The sequence below is a fragment of the Penicillium brevicompactum genome, assembly GCF_028827555.1.
Source record: "Penicillium brevicompactum strain IBT 35665 chromosome Unknown utg000006l_segment0_segment0, whole genome shotgun sequence".
NCBI lineage: Eukaryota > Fungi > Ascomycota > Eurotiomycetes > Eurotiales > Aspergillaceae > Penicillium > Penicillium brevicompactum.
Window position 1 is genome coordinate 3023567 of NW_026623209.1, and position 19039 is coordinate 3042605.

General features: G+C 52.2%; 5 protein-coding genes across 5 annotated transcripts; 4 read left to right on the forward strand and 1 right to left on the reverse strand.

Annotated features, from left to right (window-relative positions):
* Nucleotides 1–1227: 1227 nt before the first annotated feature.
* N7506_009350 (uncharacterized protein) lies at nucleotides 1228–5933 on the forward strand (the record flags this gene model as incomplete). Its single annotated transcript, XM_056958643.1, has 4 exons — nucleotides 1228–1434; nucleotides 1487–1549; nucleotides 1600–4297; nucleotides 4354–5933. 4 exons carry the CDS (start codon nucleotides 1228–1230, stop codon nucleotides 5931–5933), a joined length of 4548 nt encoding a protein of 1515 aa, XP_056808033.1.
* Nucleotides 5934–8037: 2104 nt separating this feature from the next.
* On the forward strand, nucleotides 8038–9872 carry ugp1 (UTP glucose-1-phosphate uridylyltransferase; the record flags this gene model as incomplete). The annotated part of the gene is made up of 2 exons (XM_056958644.1): nucleotides 8038–8127; nucleotides 8409–9872. The coding sequence occupies 2 exons, from the start codon at nucleotides 8038–8040 to the stop codon at nucleotides 9870–9872; spliced, it is 1554 nt and encodes a 517-aa protein (XP_056808034.1).
* A 794-nt stretch (nucleotides 9873–10666) lies between these two features.
* Nucleotides 10667–13115, forward strand: N7506_009352 (uncharacterized protein; the record flags this gene model as incomplete). The annotated part of the gene is made up of 6 exons (XM_056958645.1): nucleotides 10667–10819; nucleotides 10921–11532; nucleotides 11589–11740; nucleotides 11806–11982; nucleotides 12033–12380; nucleotides 12473–13115. The coding sequence occupies 6 exons, from the start codon at nucleotides 10667–10669 to the stop codon at nucleotides 13113–13115; spliced, it is 2085 nt and encodes a 694-aa protein (XP_056808035.1).
* Nucleotides 13116–13510: 395 nt separating this feature from the next.
* On the forward strand, nucleotides 13511–16171 carry N7506_009353 (uncharacterized protein; the record flags this gene model as incomplete). The annotated part of the gene is made up of 3 exons (XM_056958646.1): nucleotides 13511–14008; nucleotides 14104–14768; nucleotides 14824–16171. The coding sequence occupies 3 exons, from the start codon at nucleotides 13511–13513 to the stop codon at nucleotides 16169–16171; spliced, it is 2511 nt and encodes an 836-aa protein (XP_056808036.1).
* A 394-nt stretch (nucleotides 16172–16565) lies between these two features.
* Nucleotides 16566–18998, reverse strand: N7506_009354 (uncharacterized protein; the record flags this gene model as incomplete). The annotated part of the gene is made up of 1 exon (XM_056958647.1): nucleotides 16566–18998. The coding sequence occupies one exon, from the start codon at nucleotides 18996–18998 to the stop codon at nucleotides 16566–16568; it is 2433 nt and encodes an 810-aa protein (XP_056808037.1).
* Between the last annotated feature and the right edge of the window lie 41 nt (nucleotides 18999–19039).

The window sequence follows — 19039 nt, forward strand, 5'->3', positions numbered from 1 at the left end:
AAAAGAAACAAAAAAACAAAAAGTCAGAGATCTCACCGAACACTCTATCGCACCAATCACCATGCAGATAAATCCAGCCTTCGTGGAATGTGTACGGAGTAACACCAGCAGTGGAATTTAACCTCTTCAGCCCCGACTACCAGGTCCAAGACCCAAGACCCAGTGCTCGCACAGAGCACACTGTGATAGATCCAATTGCCCAGTGAACCTCGGGTGTTTACAGAGAGTGGATGGCCGATCAACCAAATCGGGTTTAGAGGGGCGGGTTTAGGTCGATAGTGTGCGATTGACAGGGTTTTTCTTGGGTTATTGGATTGCTGAGATTGGCACTGTTAGGCTTTTGTGCTGCATGCCACGTGTACACTGCCATTGAGCTGAGTTTTTTATGTTGAGAATCTGTGTGGTGATGGTAGATACAGTCGTTACAGAGGTGCATTAGGGGCTATTTCGCTGCCTAGAATGCCTAGAATGCCTAGAATATCCAGACAGGGACCTCCTATAGGGCTGTACGGAGTACTTTTTGTCAAATAACACACATTCTCCACAGTTTCCTTGTTTCGCCGGAACCGTGGAAGAGTGCCATTTAAGGGCTACTGCCATTATGGAGTGTGGCGGTGCTGGGGGGCTAGTGATGGACTATGAAAAGGGATATTGCTTTTTATGGGGATATACAATTTCTTAATTATGTATATTACACATAGAACATGACCATTGGCATTGAGTGAGCAGATAGCTAATAGCCAACAGCTCATACGTGTAGCTCAGTCCTAACAGCTCCAGGGCAGCAAAGCGAGACCCGAGATCGTCGAACGCGTACGTCACTGATCTCCGATCCACCTCGGAGCTTCACGATCGCTCCTTTTTTTGTGTGTAATTTATATCTGATATGACATGGTTATGCCAATTCCAGTTAGTCCTCGGTAAATCGAGTAACCCAGAAGATAAATTAAAAAGCGAATTAAATTGTAAGCGTCATACCAGCCACACTTCCCCTTGACGCAAGCGGCTGGGAAAGCTGCCTGGTCCACATTTCTCTCCTCTTCACTTTCGTGCCTCTTGTGTACTTTTTTGTATCTCTTTTGTACTCTCGTACTCTCTTGTACTCTCTGTCCCATTCTGCACTTGTAATCCAGTGCCCAGTCATACTTAGACCTTCATCACCTCGGGGTGTAAGCGCCATCTCCCCTCCCCCTCACCTACCACACCACTTTTGGGACAATCGGCGACATGGCGTCCACCGACGCGGAACAGACCGAGAAGAAGCTGGAGGGTACCATCGAGACAGCACAGGAGCTGCACGAGGACCCCCAGTCTCATGTCAACCCAGATAAAGTCGAACAGAAGGTCGTCGACGATGCCCGACAAGCTGGCGTCGCCGCATACCAATTCGATCCCGACGCTTCACCCGAAGATAAGGCCAATGCCGCCAAGGGGGTTCGTATGCTGCAACCTTCGGTGCAATCGCATGCTAACTGAGAGTTCCCAGCGACTGCCGCCTGATTTCCACCACCCGCACAAGCCCAAGGGCATTGCAGTAATTACAGATAAGGTGAGAAGAATCGTCCGTTGCGACCGCGACTCGGATGCTAATTGCTGTAGAACGATGGAAAAGCAGACTATGACCTCCCTCCCCCGCAATCTGCGACCGCCATTATGGCCGAGGAAGCGACCAAGGCCGGCGCGGATGCGGAGGACGGGAAACCGCCTGTAGATGAAGATTTACGATGGGCGCGCGATCGAACGGGTTGGGCCCCGAAGTTCGTCACGGAGAAGCTAGAGGGTCTCGACGATGAGGGCACATTGCTGGATCACCAGACATTCTTGGAAGGGAGAATCCCCGACAAGTTCTTTGGGGACTGGTACCATAATGCGGCCATCATCGTGTTCGCCTGTTTATCTTCCTGGCTGATCGCTGTCGTGGGCGGTGGTATCGGGTGGGTGCTGATGATCATGGCGGCTTGCAGTACTTACTACCGTACCTCGATTCGACGGGTGCGTCGCAACTTCCGCGACGATATCAGTCGTGAAATGTCTAAGGCGCGTCTTGAGACGGATACCGAGAGCTTGGAGTGGATCAACAGCTTCTTGGTCAAGTTCTGGCCTATCTATGCCCCGGTTCTCTGCGATACCATCATCAACTCTGTGGATCAGGTTCTCAGTACATCCACCCCGGCCTTCCTGGATAGCTTGCGCTTGAAGACTTTCGTTCTCGGTAGCAAGCCTCCTCGTCTTGAGCATGTCAAGACATACCCCAAGACTGAGCCTGATACCGTCATCATGGACTGGAAGTTTAGCTTCACGCCTAATGATACTATGGATCTGACTGCCCGTCAGATGAAGGACAAGATTAACCCCAAGGTTGTGCTCGAAGTTCGTGTCGGAAAGGGCATGGTCAGCAAGGGTCTGGATGTGATTGTCGAGGACATGGCTTGCTCCGGCCTCATGCGCATCAAGGTCAAGCTCCAGATTCCCTTCCCCCACATCGAGCGCGTGGATGTCTGCTTCCTGGATAAGCCCGAGCTCGACTATGTTTGCAAGCCCCTCGGTGGTGACCACCTTGGATTTGATATCAACTTCATCCCCGGTTTGGAAAGCTTCATCAAGGACCAGATCCACGCCAACTTGCAGCCAATGATGTACGACCCGAATGTCTTCCCCATTGAGATCGCCAAGATGCTTGCTGGAAACCCCGTTGATCAGGCTATTGGTGTTGTCGCTATCACTCTACACGGTGCTCACCAGCTCAAGAACCCCGATAAGTTCTCTGGCACTCCTGATCCATATGCCGTGGTGTCATTGAACAACCGCAACGAACTCGGTCGCACTAAGATCATGCACGACACCGACAGCCCCCGCTGGAACGAAACCATCTATGTCATTATCACTTCTTTCGCCGACGCCTTGTCAATCGCTGCGTACGACTGGAATGAATTCCGCAAGGATAAGGAAATGGGTACCGCTAGCTTCGCATTGGACAAACTTGAACAGGAACCTTCTCACGAGGGCATCTACCTGGAGGTGCAGGCCAGTGGTCGTCACCGTGGTGCCATTCAGGCCGATATTCGCTTCTTCCCCGTCCTCGAGGGCCGCAAGAACGAGGCCGGCGAGGCCGAGCCTGCACCCGAACTCAACACCGGTATCGCTCAATTCACCATTGAACAGGCTAAGGATCTCGATGGCAGCAGGAGTTTGGTCGGCAAGCTGAACCCCTACGGTGTTCTTCTCCTTAACGGAAAGGAGATTCACATCACCAACAAGCTCAAGCGCACCAACAACCCCATCTTCCAGAACGCCTCTAAGGAATTCCTCGTCACTGACCGCAAGAACGCCAAATTGGGTCTCATTCTCAAGGACGACCGTGACATCATGCAGGACCCGATTATCGGTCGGTACCAGATCAAGATGAACGACATGATCAAGATGATGGAGCGTGGCCAGCAGTGGTTCCACCTCCACGGTGCCAAGGATGGTCGTGCCAAAATGACCTTGAACTGGAAGCCGGTTGCTCTTGGTGGTATCGGCAGCGCCGGCTACATCGACCCGATTGGTGTCATGCGCTTCCACTTCAAGCGCGCGACCAACCTGCGCAATCTGGAGGCCATGGGCAAGTCCGACCCCTACGCTCGTGTGCTGCTTTCTGGTATTACTCGCGGTCGCACCGTGACTTTCCGCAACAACCTCAACCCCGAGTGGGATGAGGTCGTCTACGTCCCTATTCGCAGCGCCCGTGAGAAACTGACTGTCGAGGTCATGGACGAGGAGACCATCAACAAGGATCGAACTCTTGGATGGTGCGATCTCAATGCTTCGGACTTCGTTCGTGAGAACGAGGCTGGTGAGTATGAGATCGACGATGAGAAGCAAGCAATCACTAGCTCGCTGAGCATCAGCGGTGGCGCCAAGAAGGGTGAACTTTTCTACGATGTTGCTTTCTTCCCGTCTGTGCCTGTTGTCAACCCCGAAGATGAGGTGGAAGAGGAAGAGGAAGAGGAAGTTCCTGGTACCCCCGGCCCTGACTCCGTTGACTTCCGCAAGAGCATGGAGTCTCGACCCAAGACATTGCACACCAAGTCTGCAAGTGTTGACTCGAAGTCCTCCAAGACTTCCAAGTCCCTGTCCAATGGCGCTACTCCTAATGGTACTAACGGCAACGGTGAGCCAACCACCAACGGCCGCACCAGTCTGGAGACGAATGGATCGCGCCCAATGACCGGTCCCCAGTCTGAGACCGCGTCCGTTCGGTCGATCAAGTCGATTCCCCGCACTTTCGTTGCCGCGGACGATCTGGAGAAATATGGTATGTCTCTTGATCATCAATTCCACCCCAGTCGTTGCAATGCTAACTTCCTACAGAGTCCGGTTTCATCGTGTTCAAGTTCCACGAAGGCCAGCTGGCACATGCCCACGTCCAGCTGGAAGTCTTGATGGATGACTACATGTTCCCTGCCTATACCTCATCTAAAATTCACACCACGACTGCCAAGTTCACCGACATCGGTGAGGCCTTCGTTCGCGAGCTCGAGTTCTCCAAGATCACCCTGCGTCTCGTCAAGAAGGATGACCCCAAGGACTCCAGCGAGGAACACACCGTCGCCAAGCTGACCGGCGATACCCTGCCAACCCTCATGCGCATGCTGTACACTCCCACCGAGCTGGTCCTGCGCTCCACCGATGGTGAAGTGAGCAAGGTCACCGTCAGCGCCCGCTACATCCCCACCCAGATGAAGCTCGACCCATTGGAGAGCATCAACAACATGGGTACCCTTCGTGTCGATGTTCTCGATGCCGCCGAGCTCCCAGCTGCTGACCGCAACGGTTTCTCCGACCCATTCTGTAAATTCCGCCTGGGCGATGAGACCGTTCACAAGACCAAGGTCCAAAAGAAGACTCTGCATCCTGCGTGGAACGAGTTCTTTGAAACTCCCATTAAATCGCGCATTGGCGCTAACTTCCACGTCGATGTTTACGACTGGGACTTTGGTGACTCGGCTGACTGGCTCGGTGCCACCCCTATCAACCTGGAGGACCTGGAGCCATTCGTCTCCAAGGAGATCACTCTTCCTCTGGATGGCAAGTCGGGCGTCATCCGTCTGAAGGTGCTCTTCAAACCTAGCTACGTCATTCGCTCTCGTCAAGGCTCCTCCACCTTCTCTGGCACCTTCGCCGTGCCCGGTAAGATTGTCGGTGCTCCCGTGAAGGGCGTTGGCTTCGTCGGCGGCAACGTCGTCCGCGGTGCCTCCTTCGTCAAGCACGGCTTCATGTCCCGATTCGGAGGCAAAGACAAGCAGGAGGACGCAACCTCCATCGCCGAAGAGGACCAAGACCGCCTCGCCCCCTCCGCCTCGATCGCCGATTCCTCTGCCCTGGAAACACCGCAGAAGGAGCACTCCCGCAACCGCAGCACAGCCTCGCAGTACGGCGACCGTCTCAGCGTGATCGGATCCTCGTCCGGAGAAAAGGGCGTCGCAAACATCACCCTCGTCTCAGCCGCCAACTTCCCAACCAACGCCAACCTGCGCGTCATCGTCCGCGTCGTCGGCCCCAAGGGCGCAAAGGAAGTCCATAAAACAAAGGCTCACAAGAACACCTCTGGAACTGTCAACTACGACGACGCCTTCCGAGTCCCCAACACCACCGCCGATGCCCAGTACCAGATCCGTGTCGTCGACCACGCCACTTTCGGTTCCGACGACACTCTCGGCGATGCCCTGTTCTTCGTCGATGACCAGGGTTCCGTCGCTGGTCAGGATAAGGTTGTTACCGTCGGCGACGGTGTCGTGACTATCCGCTCCAGCTTCGCGCCTTCGGATTCTGGCTTGAGACCTACCACCTCTGGCTCAACCGCTGCTGAAAACGATGGCGCTGAAAGTCCTGATTCGCGAAAGATGCCGAGACGTAGCTTCTTGAGCAAGCGAAGCGTCAGTGGGGCTTAAACTTGATCTTGAATCTAATTCTTGGTCTTGGTTTTGGTCTTGAATGTCTCTACCGAATCGCTCTGGCTTTTTCCCACCGGCCAGGGTCTATGAAAATATGACCTTTTCTTACTGTTTTGTTACGATATCCTTTTTATTTTTTTTATTCTATTTTCATCCTTTTTTTGAACTCTGGTTGAATTCAATTGTCTATATTGTCTATATTTTGTGAGCTGAAGTACTCCGTACTTAGTACTCCGTAGGCGAGTAAAATTAGCACACTTAAACTAGGCCAATCAATAGTTACGCCACTGGCTCGCCTCACCGATGTCCAGGTGTCTCACTGTCTCACCTTGGAATTCTGAAAGGGGCAATCCGCGAAGCTATACGAGTCTCATTGCATTCCAATCTGTTGGTACGGAGACTCCGTCCCGTATTCCATATTCCATATTCCATACTCTTATATTCTATCGGGTTATGTAGATATTCGGCAAAAATCTCTGTTGCCTGCACAGCCCACCTGGGGCGGTTGAGGGTGATCTGCGACCCGCGAAGCTTGGGCCGCTTCGACATGCAGGATGAGATGAGGGGGAGGAGGTCAAGGTTGAGGTTGAGGTTGGGATATTTGATTCAATTTTGCAATGTTTTGAACTACGTAATTTTTTGGGACTTGATGTTCTGGAAGAGCTTTCTCTCCGTCTAACGGGTATTTTTAGATCCAATTACTGAACCACGGGTTTGACATTAAAGGGATTGAGTCCCGGTGGAGTCATAATTTCTGCCACGTTCCACTTTGGGGGGCATAGTTTCAGTGAAGCTCCAAGTGTATGATTTTGATATGATAATGACGGAGGTACGCGGTGGTAGGGGGTGTCAGAGGGTATAAGGGGAGGATAAGGGGTTCACGCTACGGAGTAGGGAGTAGATAGGGCTGAATAGGTAAGACTGTACGGAGTAAGAGGGCTGTCCATGATTACTCCGTATAGGATATGGAATAAGATATATTCCAACAGATCTTTAATGGGCCATGTAAACACTCAGACGACTATGGCTATTATCGTGGTACATATGAGATCAGGTGAACAGTGGTAGTACACTTTATGCAAATATTTAAAAACATGAAGCCAAAGTTGAATCTCGGCGGTGTTCACATACCACAGCATGGCTAGCATTCCGAGCAGAAAAGCGAATTCAGTCCCGAACGTCGGGCCGTGACGGAGCACGGCAATTGAAATAATAATTATTCTTCATATTCACTATAGAGTATAGTTATTATATTTTGGAATCAATGTGAAAATAGAATATCCCTAATATCTGAAACCCTCCCGAATCCCGAGTCTCGGACAGGGTCAAGAGGATAAATCGGAGCTGGGCCATGGGCGCTGTGGGCTGTGGGCTATGGGCTATGGGCCTATGCAACCGCTGAAGGTGGGTCTTTTGTAATTCCTTTTTTAATTTTGAGTAGCAAATACAAATTGGACTAGGTTCCTTGAACGGTGAGTGGGTTAATCTACAGAAAAAAGGGGCTGGTCTGGATTGCATCCTAACTCTCAACGGTTTAGGAAGTGAGTCCTCCGGATGCGGTTATTTGCTGTTGGGAATGTTCTGTACCTGATAGTAATTACTCACATGTTTACAATTGAGAACAGAACATATGTGAATTATAATTATATGAATTATGTGATTTTATATATTCACGGTTGAGTTTGCAATATATGCCGATGTCAGTGTCCAGGTTGTCAGTGTGTTAGTGTTGACGACACACACCTGTAAGAGCAATTTGCCACCAAACTGAAATAGAGCAGTGCAGTACGGAGTAGGCAGTACACAGTAAGAACAGAGCTTATAGCTGAAGTAGAGAATACTTATGTCTTATGTGTTATAAAGTACAAAATACCTGAAGCGGCGAAATCACATATAACACGGGGACTCCCCCACTTTGGAGATCGGCCCTCTCCCTTTTTCCTTGTTTCTGAACACATAAGATCCCTCTTCCCCCTCTTCTGCTTCTTTTTTTCTCTCTCAAACCCCTCTGATTTCTTGGTATGTATCCTGCAATTCTACCTTCTTTTCATCATAGCTTCATTCCACAGTCTCTTAACTCCCTCCCAGATATCTATTCATAATGGCCTCCAAGGCACTTCCCACTCACCTCCGAGCTCCCGTCGATGAGAGCTTCGGTGGAAAGCACCACGGCAAGTCTCAATCACACATGGTAAGTGATCGTTGTATTCGAAGCTGGAAGGAAGCTTGGTTAGCTTTGTTCCTGCCGTTGCCGCGCTTGCCCAAGGTTGTTGGGGGGAGCTTCCACTGGGTGTTTCCCCTCTCCCACCTGAACTGTCTGAACTGTTCGAACTGCCCTGTCTGATCTGCTGGGCCTGGATCATATCCCATTACGTCTATTATCTTGCTCTCCGTGCTCTGTCTTTTGATCCCACCATGTCTACTTTAAAACCCACTTTTGGCCCGGAACTGACCCGTTTCACCTCCAACCAGGCCTTCGAGAATGCCTCCACTAGCGTCGCCGCCTCCCAGATGCGCAATGCGCTGAACGCCCTCGGTGACAGCGTCACCGACCCCAACGAGAAGAAGCGTTTCGAGGCCGAGATGGACAACTTCTTTGCCCTGTTCCGCCGTTTCCTGAACGACAAGGCCAAGGGCAACGCCGTCAACTGGGACCGCATCGCCCCTCCCCAGCCCTCCCAGGTCGTCGGCTACGACGAGCTCGGTGCGGACGCCTCCGTCGAGTTCCTGAACAAGCTCGCCGTCGTCAAGCTCAACGGTGGTCTCGGTACCTCCATGGGTTGTGTCGGCCCCAAGTCCGTCATTGAGGTCCGTGAGGGCATGTCCTTCCTCGATCTCTCCGTTCGCCAGATCGAGCACCTCAACCGCACCTTCGACGTGAACGTTCCCTTCGTGCTCATGAACTCCTTCAACACCGACCAGGACACCCAGTCCATCATTAAGAAGTACGAGGGCCACAACGTCGATATCATCACCTTCAACCAGTCCCGCTACCCCCGTATCATCAAGGACTCCCTCCTCCCCGCCCCCAAGAGCTTCGACTCCCCCCTTCAGGACTGGTACCCTCCCGGTCACGGTGACGTCTTCGAGTCCCTCTACAACTCCGGCACTCTCGACAAGCTGATCGAGCGTGGCATCGAGTACATTTTCCTGTCCAACGCCGACAACCTCGGTGCCGTGGTCGATCTCCGCATCCTGCAGCACATGGCCGACACCAAGTCCGAGTACATCATGGAGTTGACCGATAAGACCAAGGCCGACGTCAAGGGTGGTACCATCATTGACTCCGACGGCAAGGTCCGCCTGCTCGAGATCGCTCAGGTCCCCAAGGAGCACGTCAACGAGTTCAAGTCCATCAAGAAGTTCAAGTACTTCAACACCAACAACATCTGGCTGAACGTCCAGGCCATCAAGCGTGTCGTCGAGGAGAACGAGCTCGAGATGGAGATCATCCCCAACGAGAAGTCCATCCCCGCCGATAAGAAGGGTGAGGCCGACCAGGCCATCTACCAGCTGGAGACCGCCGTCGGTGCCGCCATCCGTCACTTCAAGAACGCCCACGGTGTCAACGTGCCCCGTCGTCGTTTCCTGCCCGTCAAGACCTGCTCCGACCTCATGGTCGTCAAGTCTGACCTCTACCGCCTCGAGCACGGCCAGCTGGTCATGGACCCCAACCGTTTCGGTGGTGTCCCCGTCATCAAGCTGGGTTCCGACTTCAAGAAGGTCTCTGACTTCCAGAAGCGCATTGCCAGCATCCCCCGCATTGTCGAACTGGATCACTTGACTGTCACCGGTCCTGTGAACCTCGGTCGCAATGTCACTCTCAAGGGTACCGTCATCATTGTCGCCTCCGAGGGTAGCACCATTGATATCCCCCCTGGTTCCGTGCTCGAGAACTGCGTTGTGCAGGGTAGCTTGAGAATTCTGGAGCACTAGATGTATGCGTCTGATGTTTAAAGTTCTTGTGTTTTGGTCAGAGGTGCATTCGCTGTGGATTCCATGGGAGTATGCAAAAGAAGTACTTGTATTACATTACAAATAATCCAGCGTCTTTTCTTTTTCTTCTTTATTTGGCTATCAGCCTTTTCAATTCTTCAAGTTCCAAGTACTTCTCAGATCATAGAATGCACTTTGTTGAATTTCACACAATCCCACATCTCCATCCAAGCTTTAGTATGAAAGTTACCATACTCGGGGTGGGCTCAAGCTATCACCGACCACGGGTAGTTTGAAGTAAACAAATGATATTTCACGAATCAACAACCTTGAAAACTCCATTACTAGATATTCCTCAGCATAGATCACCCCCATCGTCAGAACCCTCCCCTGCACACTACGGAGCTCGTATTTCCAGGTGGCAGCTCAGGCAATCCCACCGCTCCATTGATAGGCGGGTAAAAGTTCCCCATGATCTCAGCCAACGTCATTTGCCAGGCAAACCCTTGGAAATCAGGTCGACATCAGATCAGCTCTTATACCCAGCAGGGAAAAGCCTCAAGTTTTCTATAACCTTGAAAATCAGGATTCCCGGTCACTTTCGAAATGCATTGATATCTGTACAGTGTCTTTGTCTATTTTGTTCTGTATATCCCCAGTGCCCCCAAGTACATATCGTGGCTCTATATACTTCGCTCCACTACTGCCAAACTTACATATTTTGTTCTCCACATATCGCCCTTTATACATACCGTCAAGCTTCCAAGACTGAATCTGAATCTTGATATACTGTCATGAGCGACCGATACCGCCAACCTGTACCAGGATCATCGCCCATCTCCGACGACCAAGAAAACGACCTCGAACACAGTCCACCTGCTGAAAAGGGTACTTGGAAGAAAAGGGTTTCGACTGCTTGTCTAGCCTGTAAGAAATCCAAGAGGAAGGTTAGTTCTTAGTTTCACATACACCCACAACCCGTGGATATATCTATATCCATAGCCGTCCAACCACCACCACCACTATCTAACAACCCACAAACAAACAGTGCAGCGGCACATCCCCTTGCACAAACTGCCAAACCTTCAAACGAATCTGCATATTCGACGAATCCCTCGACCAACGCCGCCGCGTCGCCGCAAAAAGAACAGCAGACGAACTCTCCTACCACCGCGACCTCCTAACAGACCTCTTCAAACTAGTCCGCGAAGCAAACGAATCCCACGCCCTCCACCTCCTAACCATCATCCGCCACAATGCCCCAGCCGACGAAATCAGAGCATACATCAACACCACCCTCGACTCCCTCCGCAGCGATTCTGATTCTTTCCAGCCGAAGAAAGAAGAAACGGTCGCTAAGCTGGAGGATGTGCGCCAGATTCTCAATGTCGAGGGATCGACTCCTGTATTCAGGAGGAAGGTGATGGATATTCATTACCTGTGTGATGAGGCGCCGTGTGATGTTCCTGCGGAGCCTTGGACGACTGTTACGAGGGATGGTGATTTGGTTTCGCATCTTGTTTCGTTGTATTTTGCTTGGAATTGGCCTTTTAGTGCGTTTTTGGATAAGGAGGTTTTTTTGAAACATATGAGGAGGGCTGAGGCTGGGAGCGAGTTTTGTAGCTCGTTCTTGGTTAATGCTGTCTTGAGCAATGCGTGTGTAAGTTTATGCATTGGGTTTTGCATATTGCTTCTGGAGCTGATGTTGTTGGCTAGTATTTTTCGGAGTTCTCCGAGGCTTATGTTGTTCCGGGGGATATCTCGTCTAAGGGAAGTGATTTCTTGGCTGAGGCTGAGAGGTTGAGGGATGAGGGTCCTTCGCAGCCTAGTTTGGCTGGGTTGCAAGGGACTTTGCTTTTATATGAGAGGTGTGTATTCTCTTTTCTGGAGATTGGGGTCTGGGATTGGGTGTAAATGAGTCTGATGGGGATAGATATGCCATGTCTCGCGAGGACGACTTGGGATATATCATGCTGCACCAGGCGATTCGCATGGGTGAATCTTTGGGACTGGTGGGCAGCACAGGACCACGAATGGCATCTGGCGAGTTATCTCAAGATATGGATATTTCATGCAAACGGACAGCATGGGGTCTGTTCAATGTCGACACGTAAGTATAAAGAGCGCGGGTAGCACAGCACAGGGTATTGATGTCTACAGGATTGTGCACACGGGCTTCCTTCGCCCTAGTCTGATCGACCACGTCAATATGGCTCGTATAGACCGCAGTCCGTTGGAAGACCAGTCCCTATGGCGCCCTTACCCAACGCACCGCGAGGCCCGGCCTTCGTTGCTATCCGTCTACTTTGACGAAGCATGTAACCTGTCGACCATTGCCCGGGATATCTCACGCAGCATGTTCGCCGACCACCGTGTGAGTACAGCTCTCGGCCCGACTCATCGACAAAGCCGCGAGGCGCTCTACGATCGTCTTCGTCACTGGCATGATCTGCTGCCCGAGGACTTGGATGTGCGCTATAGGCCAGCCCCTCACATCCTCTTGCTGAAGTGAGTTTTCCCTCCCCGGATTCCATGCGCGGAAAAAGAGAGAGAGAGAGAGAAAAAGAAAAAGAAAAACTAAGCAAGTCTCACACTTACAGAATGCGATACAATACCCTCATCATCAACCTCTTCAGTTGTATCTCTTCCGACCCTTCTTTCGAGCCCAACACACCAGAAAGCCCATCTCGCCACACCCCAGACACAAAGTATAATGCATGGGAAGTTACCGCAAGCGCAGCGCAAGAAATTGCCGCCCTAACCCGTCTTCACAGACGGGAGTTCGGGATCAGTCGTGCCCATCCATTCGCCATGTACGCGATCAACCTTGCGCTATTTACGATGCTCGAACAAGACGCCTTTGACGTGTTAGATGATGATTTCCTAACTCTGGCAAGCGCGTTCTCGGTTGTGGCGAGTCGGTCGGCGCTCGGGCGGAACCTGTTCCATATTTTTCGACAGTCGGTGCGCGGGAAGGCGCAAGGGTACCGGATTCGTAAATCCGAGATTCCTGATGAATTGAAGGAGCTTTTTGATGAGGACCCCGCTAGCAAGGGGTGTCACAGATTCGACGAGTATGCTGAGGGGTTGGAGAAATTGAATCAGAAGGATAAATATCGTGGCATTGGCGGTGGATTACAAGATTATCCGGGACTTGGACTCTCAGACATGTTGGATCGATATGAGAGTCTGAGTTTGGGGAAAGACGAGGTTCTCGCTGAGAGATATCTCCTTGGGTGCTAGGGTGTGCTGCCGTGGAACGTGTTCTCATATCGAGGTACATTTGGTCGTGGTGGCGAGACCATTGTATGGATCGATGATATCATAACTATAGATCTGCAGCGTGTTTTTTTGGGAATGGATCTGGTTTGTCCAGCAGCAGACAGGAGAATTGGAGATCAGCGTGCATGACAGCGAAGTGGAGAGAGGAGAGAGGAGGGACGAGGGAGAAGAGAGAAGTTAAAGCCGCCGGCTCACGTCTGACGTCAAACCAGCGAGTCTTGGCGACTCCCACGCATCGCATCGTCCAGATGAACATGGCTCATTGCCAATTCCCACTTCTTTTCTTTTGCCGAGGCCCGCTTTTTATCTGAATGGGAAATATTTCTCTTTGCAACATCCATGTCGACCTTTAGAACATGGACTATCCATCACCTGAAAAACCCCTTGAGTCCAGGCTGAATTGGAACGAGACCTCTGGAACGCTCTCAACGCCTCAGAATCCATTCCCGACGCCACTTAGCCACTCGCCATCAGAGGCCTCGGCGACCAATTTGTCGCATTTATTTCAATTGAATGCTTCGTCTTCGTCGTCTGCCCCCGGTTCGGTTCCCGGCGCGCCCAAAGTAGCTATCCCCCGGCTACACCCAGGCGACGTATCGCATGGGCGCCGTCGCTCGGCGCGCGCATGCGAGCCCTGTCGCACGCGCAAAATCAAATGTGATGGTTTGCGACCGTCATGCGGGCAATGCGTCTACCACCACCAGCAATGTTCCTACGAGGATGTGAAAAGAGTCCGCGACCAGAAGCGATTGGGATCTCTAGCGAAGCGAGTCGAGGCGTACGAAGCCTTACTACGAGATCTGGAAAGTGAGGTGGATATGGAGACGGCTCGCAAGATTAGGAAAACTATGAAGGTATGTTCGGAACCATCAGGATCGGTCTCACCCGAGTCTCAGATCAAATGATTTGAGTCCCGAGTTCAGACTTTTGACGATCGATGCCCGTACAGAATCCTGGCAAGCCACCGCCGAAGAACGATGACGGCTCCGATTCTGATTCCTCAATGGGTTCTCTGGAGGCCATTGATCAAGTCGACGAAGACTTGAACCGAAATGAAGGTACGCGTGCTTCCGGTTTCTTTGGGAAGAATTCCGAAATCCAGTGGATGCGCAAGCTGGAAAGTGGTGTGAGTATGCAGGATGCGTCGACTTTTGCCCGGCAGCCGCTCGACAGGATCGTCTCGACTTCAATGATGGACTATCATTTGGATAATTCGGAGATTCCGTTAATCGAACCATGCGATCCTTTCGCTGTTCCACCGCGTGAAGTAGCCGACAGGTATTTCCACGCCTTCTTGACTTACGTTCATCCAACATTCGGCGCGATCCGTCTGAGCACGTTTGTTTCCCAATACCAAAACTTCTTCAACCGCGCATCGTCTCCGCCGCTGAAATGGCTGGCGATCCTCAACATGATTTTCGCAATTGGTTGCCGTTACACTTGGCTCGTGAATGGCCCTGGTTCTGGTTCTAGCGAGGAAGATCTGGTCTTTTTAACCCGAGCGCGCCATCTCGGTTTACATAGTAAAGTTCTTTTCGAGCATACCGATCTCCAGCAAATCCAGCTGGAACTGCTAGTGGCCATATATCTCATATGTATGGGGCAGGTCAACAGGTAAGCTTGTATCTACCGCTTGAATTCACCGAGTCAAAAGTTAATACCAAAGCAGGGCCTCAAAATTCTCCAACATGGCTCTTCGCTCTGCGCTATCCTTGGGCATCAACCTGCGCTTAACGGATGACCGAACTGCAGCCGCCGCAAAAGAAGCCAGAGGTCGTCTTTGGTGGTCCATCTACTCAATGGAACATCTTCTCACTTCAATGACCGGCCGCGCCTCCTGCGTCAGCGAGAACCTCTGTTCCGTCCCACCTCCTCTTCCCTGCGAAGAAGAATCCTTCAGCCAGCCCGAAGCAGAGCGGCTCTTGCAAGACCCGAATCTGCGTGAATCTCAACTGACACCCACCCTATTTGAATCCTCCACCCAATTCGAATCTCCGGCTTGGATCTCTTCATGTGCTCCCTGTCCCTCCCTCTTCTTCAACTACCTCGTCGACCTGAACCTCATCACCCACGCCCTGATGAACAAAGTATATTCAATCGAAGGCCTTCGAAAAGGCCCCTCCCAAATTGAATACCACGTCTCCAAATTCGGCACCAGACTAAACCGCTGGCTAGACAAACTTCCCCCATTCTACCAATTCACCCTCCCCGAAGCCGGCCCCTGGCACCTCAACCACAACAACCTCGACGATCTATCCGCACCCTTCGTCCGCGATCGCGTCTGTCTGGCAATGTCTTACTACTCCGCCCGAATCACCCTCTGCAGACCCTGCCTAACACACATCCACACCCAATCCTCACAGATCCGCTCACCAGAATCAAGCGGGGCTCCACGCGCCAGATCCCGCGCCGACACAGCAACAGAATGCCTCCAAGCTTCCTGCGCCATGATCTCCATCTTCCCAGACGACCCCAGCATGTCCTGGCTGGCGCGCACTGCGCCCTGGTGGGGTGTCCTTCACTATCTCATGCAGGCAACGTCCGCCCTCCTCTTGGGATTATCGTATTGTTCGCATGCGCGGATGAAGAGTCCCGACGCGACGCCGGGCTCGCCTGCTACCCCGGCTGTGTACCCGCCTCTTCTGGAGACGGATATGAGTACGGCTATTAATTCGGCGAGGAAGGCGATGCAGTGGCTTCATATTATGGCTTCTGTGGACCCGGCGGCGAAGAGGGCGTTTGTGCTTTGTGAGGGTATTGTGAAGAGTATTGCGCCGGGGCTTGATATTGATTTGCGGAACTGGCCTGATGGGTTGGGATTCGCTGAAGCGATGCGAGAGAGTCGGGCTTCCAGTGGGAATGGGAATGGGAATGGAAATGCGTATGGGTATGAGAGCACTGGAAGTGGCAACGGAAATGAAAATGGAAATGGAAACGGTAGAGAAAGCGGTCCTGATAGCGGGAGTGGAATGGAGGCTTTTGAGGAGTTGGTTGATTTTGAAGGAGGGGTTTTTTAATGATCATAGCTGTTTTCAAAGTTGAAAGCTTGGAAGGTTTTTCCGGTTTATGAATTGATGAATTGATGACTGGGGACGACATCGGAATTTAGGTTGATATATCGAATGTACATGATTGACAAACTGAGATTAGACTATATACTAGATCGACAACATTAATATGTAAACACCATTGAAAAACCCACTGGCTAAGCGAATAAGAAAGAAATGCCTAGTATGCCGTACATGCAACGCCAACCCCATAAAAAGACCACCAGACTTGATACGAGACTTCGTAGACGACAACGCATGCAAATGACAAGAACAGTATGAATATCGATCTTGAACAGTTCAAACATAGAATGATAACAAGGCACGAAAGATTCTGAGAGAACGAGGGATACCAGCATCCAGCCTAAGTAGGCTGTGGCTGCATCTTGATCTGGAACTGGTGTTGGTGCTCGTGTTGTGGCGCAGGTGGTGGAGGTGCCTGGGTTCGCTGAGGAATTGGCGGCCTGCGCTGCTGGCCCATCCCGTGGTTTGGCTCAGTCTGCATCTGGTGCTGCATCTGGTGCTGCATCGGTGACTGAAGGTAGGGCTGATGAGGGAGGGAACGCGCTGAGTGGGCAGGAGACTGGTGATGAATTTGCATGTGTGGCATTGTCATCTGCTGGCCCGCCTGCTGCGAAAGAGATTGGCTGTGGCTGTGCGTCAAGTGTCCCGGTTGAGGAGAGATGTGCTGCTGCTGTTGATGCATGTGCTGAACCTGTGGCTGGCCAAGGTGTTGGCTTGATTGTTGCTGCATAGGTTGGCTTTGCATAGGTTTGTTTTGTTGCGGCTGGGCTTGAAACATGTGATGATTCTGGTGCTGCGGCAGGGCCTGACTCGGCATGCCTTGGACAGGCATCGGCCGGCCTTGCATCGACTGACCTGGAAGGGTCTGACCTTGGTGCATCTGAGGCGGCGTGGGACATGGACGTTTGCGTCCTTCGTCATCCACAGCTGACGCCGCGCGCTTGAATCCTGCTGTCGCATCAGTGCCATCCGGAGCTTGAGGGTTCCCATTGGTCTGGGTCAGGTCGCCACCGCCGGCTGCGGCTGCGGCAGCAGCAGCAGCAGCAGCAGCCACATCTGCCTTGCGAGGTCTGCCACGAGGTCGACCTGTGCCGGGTTGCTTTGGCTTCGCTGAAGAAGGCTTTCTGGGCTTTGGAGGCGGTAAGGGCTGTCCTGTTGCAGCGGCCCAGGCAATCTGATCTGCCTTGCGAGGACGCCCGCGCTTACGCTTCAAAGGGGTCCCGTCAGGCCCTAAGATCGGGGTTATCTTGGAAGAGGAAGGCGGTAGAGCGCCCGTCGGCGTCATGTTTGCCGTGAAAGAAGCTTGCCCCGGTTGTGGAACTCCTGGCATGGGCTCGCCATTCGCGGCAGCATGAGCAGCCTGAGCAGCTAATCTAGCGGCAACTTCTTCTTTGCGTGGTCGGCCACGGCGACGCTTGGGAGTGGGAGTTGCCAAATCAGCGCCTGCAGCTGCGACAGTCGGTATGTGCGCTTGTCCATTGGTCTGAGTTGGAGTCACAGTAGGTGCGCCCATGGGAGGTTGCATGTGTGCCTGGGGATTAGGCTGAACTTGATGATCAACGAGCCCTTGTCCATGAACTTGCCCATGAACTTGTCCATGGGCTTGGGCTGGGGCTTGAGTTTGAGACTGGGGCTGGGTCTGAGGCTGAGGCTGAGGCTGATTTGCATGAGGTTGAGTCTGCGCAACCTTCTTAGGTTTGCTCTTCTTCTTCAGCGCAGAGCCTGGATCTTCAACTTTCATGACCGGACTCTGGGTGGCAGTCGGCATCGCCGGAACAGCTGGCTGAGACGCAGGAATACCTGCGTGTGCTGGCGGTTGATAATGCTGGAACTGTGTCTGGCGTGGAGAAGATTGGAATTGAGACTGAGGTTGAGAAAATTGCGTCTGATGCTGGCTGTACTGATGCTGGGACGAACTTTGATGTTGCTGGTATTGGGATGGGTGGAACGGAGGCTGAGTGTGTTGAGAGAAGGGTGATTGCTGTTGATACGGGTTTTGCGCTTGGGTCTGCTGCTGTAACTTCTGCAATCTCTGCTGCTCAAGGTGCTGCTTCTGTTGTTGCTCAATTCGCTGCTGTTCCACTCTTTGCTTCTGCTGTTCAATCCGTTGCTGCTCTAGACGGTCTTGCTGTTCCTGCTGCTGCTGCTGTTCTTCCAGCTTTTGCTTTTCCAAGGCCTTCTGCTGCTGTTCAATCCGCTGCTGCTCGGCACGTTGTTGCTCTAACCGCTGCTGGTGAATTTGCTTCTGCTGTTCCAACAACTGTTGCTGTTCAAGTCGCTGTTGATACTGCTGCTGTTGCATCTGCTGCTGCAATTGCTGGTGCGTCTGCTGTTGTGTTTGTTGTGGCGATTGCGGCTGGGACTGGGACTGCGCTTGTCGCTGCTGATTCATAGCAAACATGGAGGGACTGGCCATAGACGGGCTAGCCGAAGGATGGTGATCTCTTTGATGCATACCGGCGTGAGGTAGTCTGTTCATGGTCTGCTGAGGAGAAGGGACATTCATCGGATGAATGCCGGCGGGTGATCCCATTCCCGGCTGAGGGCGGAGATGAGCCATTGGATTGAAGCCACGCTGAAGGTTTTGCAGCGCCATGGGGTCAGGGTTGCGCGACAAAAGATCGGGTGAACTTTGCGCTCCGAACTGACCAGGGAATTGCGCAAAACTGTTCGCAGCGGGATATCCACCTAAGGAGCCCGATGTCGGAGTCATTTTGCGCAAATCCGGAGACTGTGATGCTGTAAAATTTTGCTGTGGCTGCTGGCGAAACATTGGCTTGTTGGCAGGGAACGGACTATGCTGGGGCAGCGCCG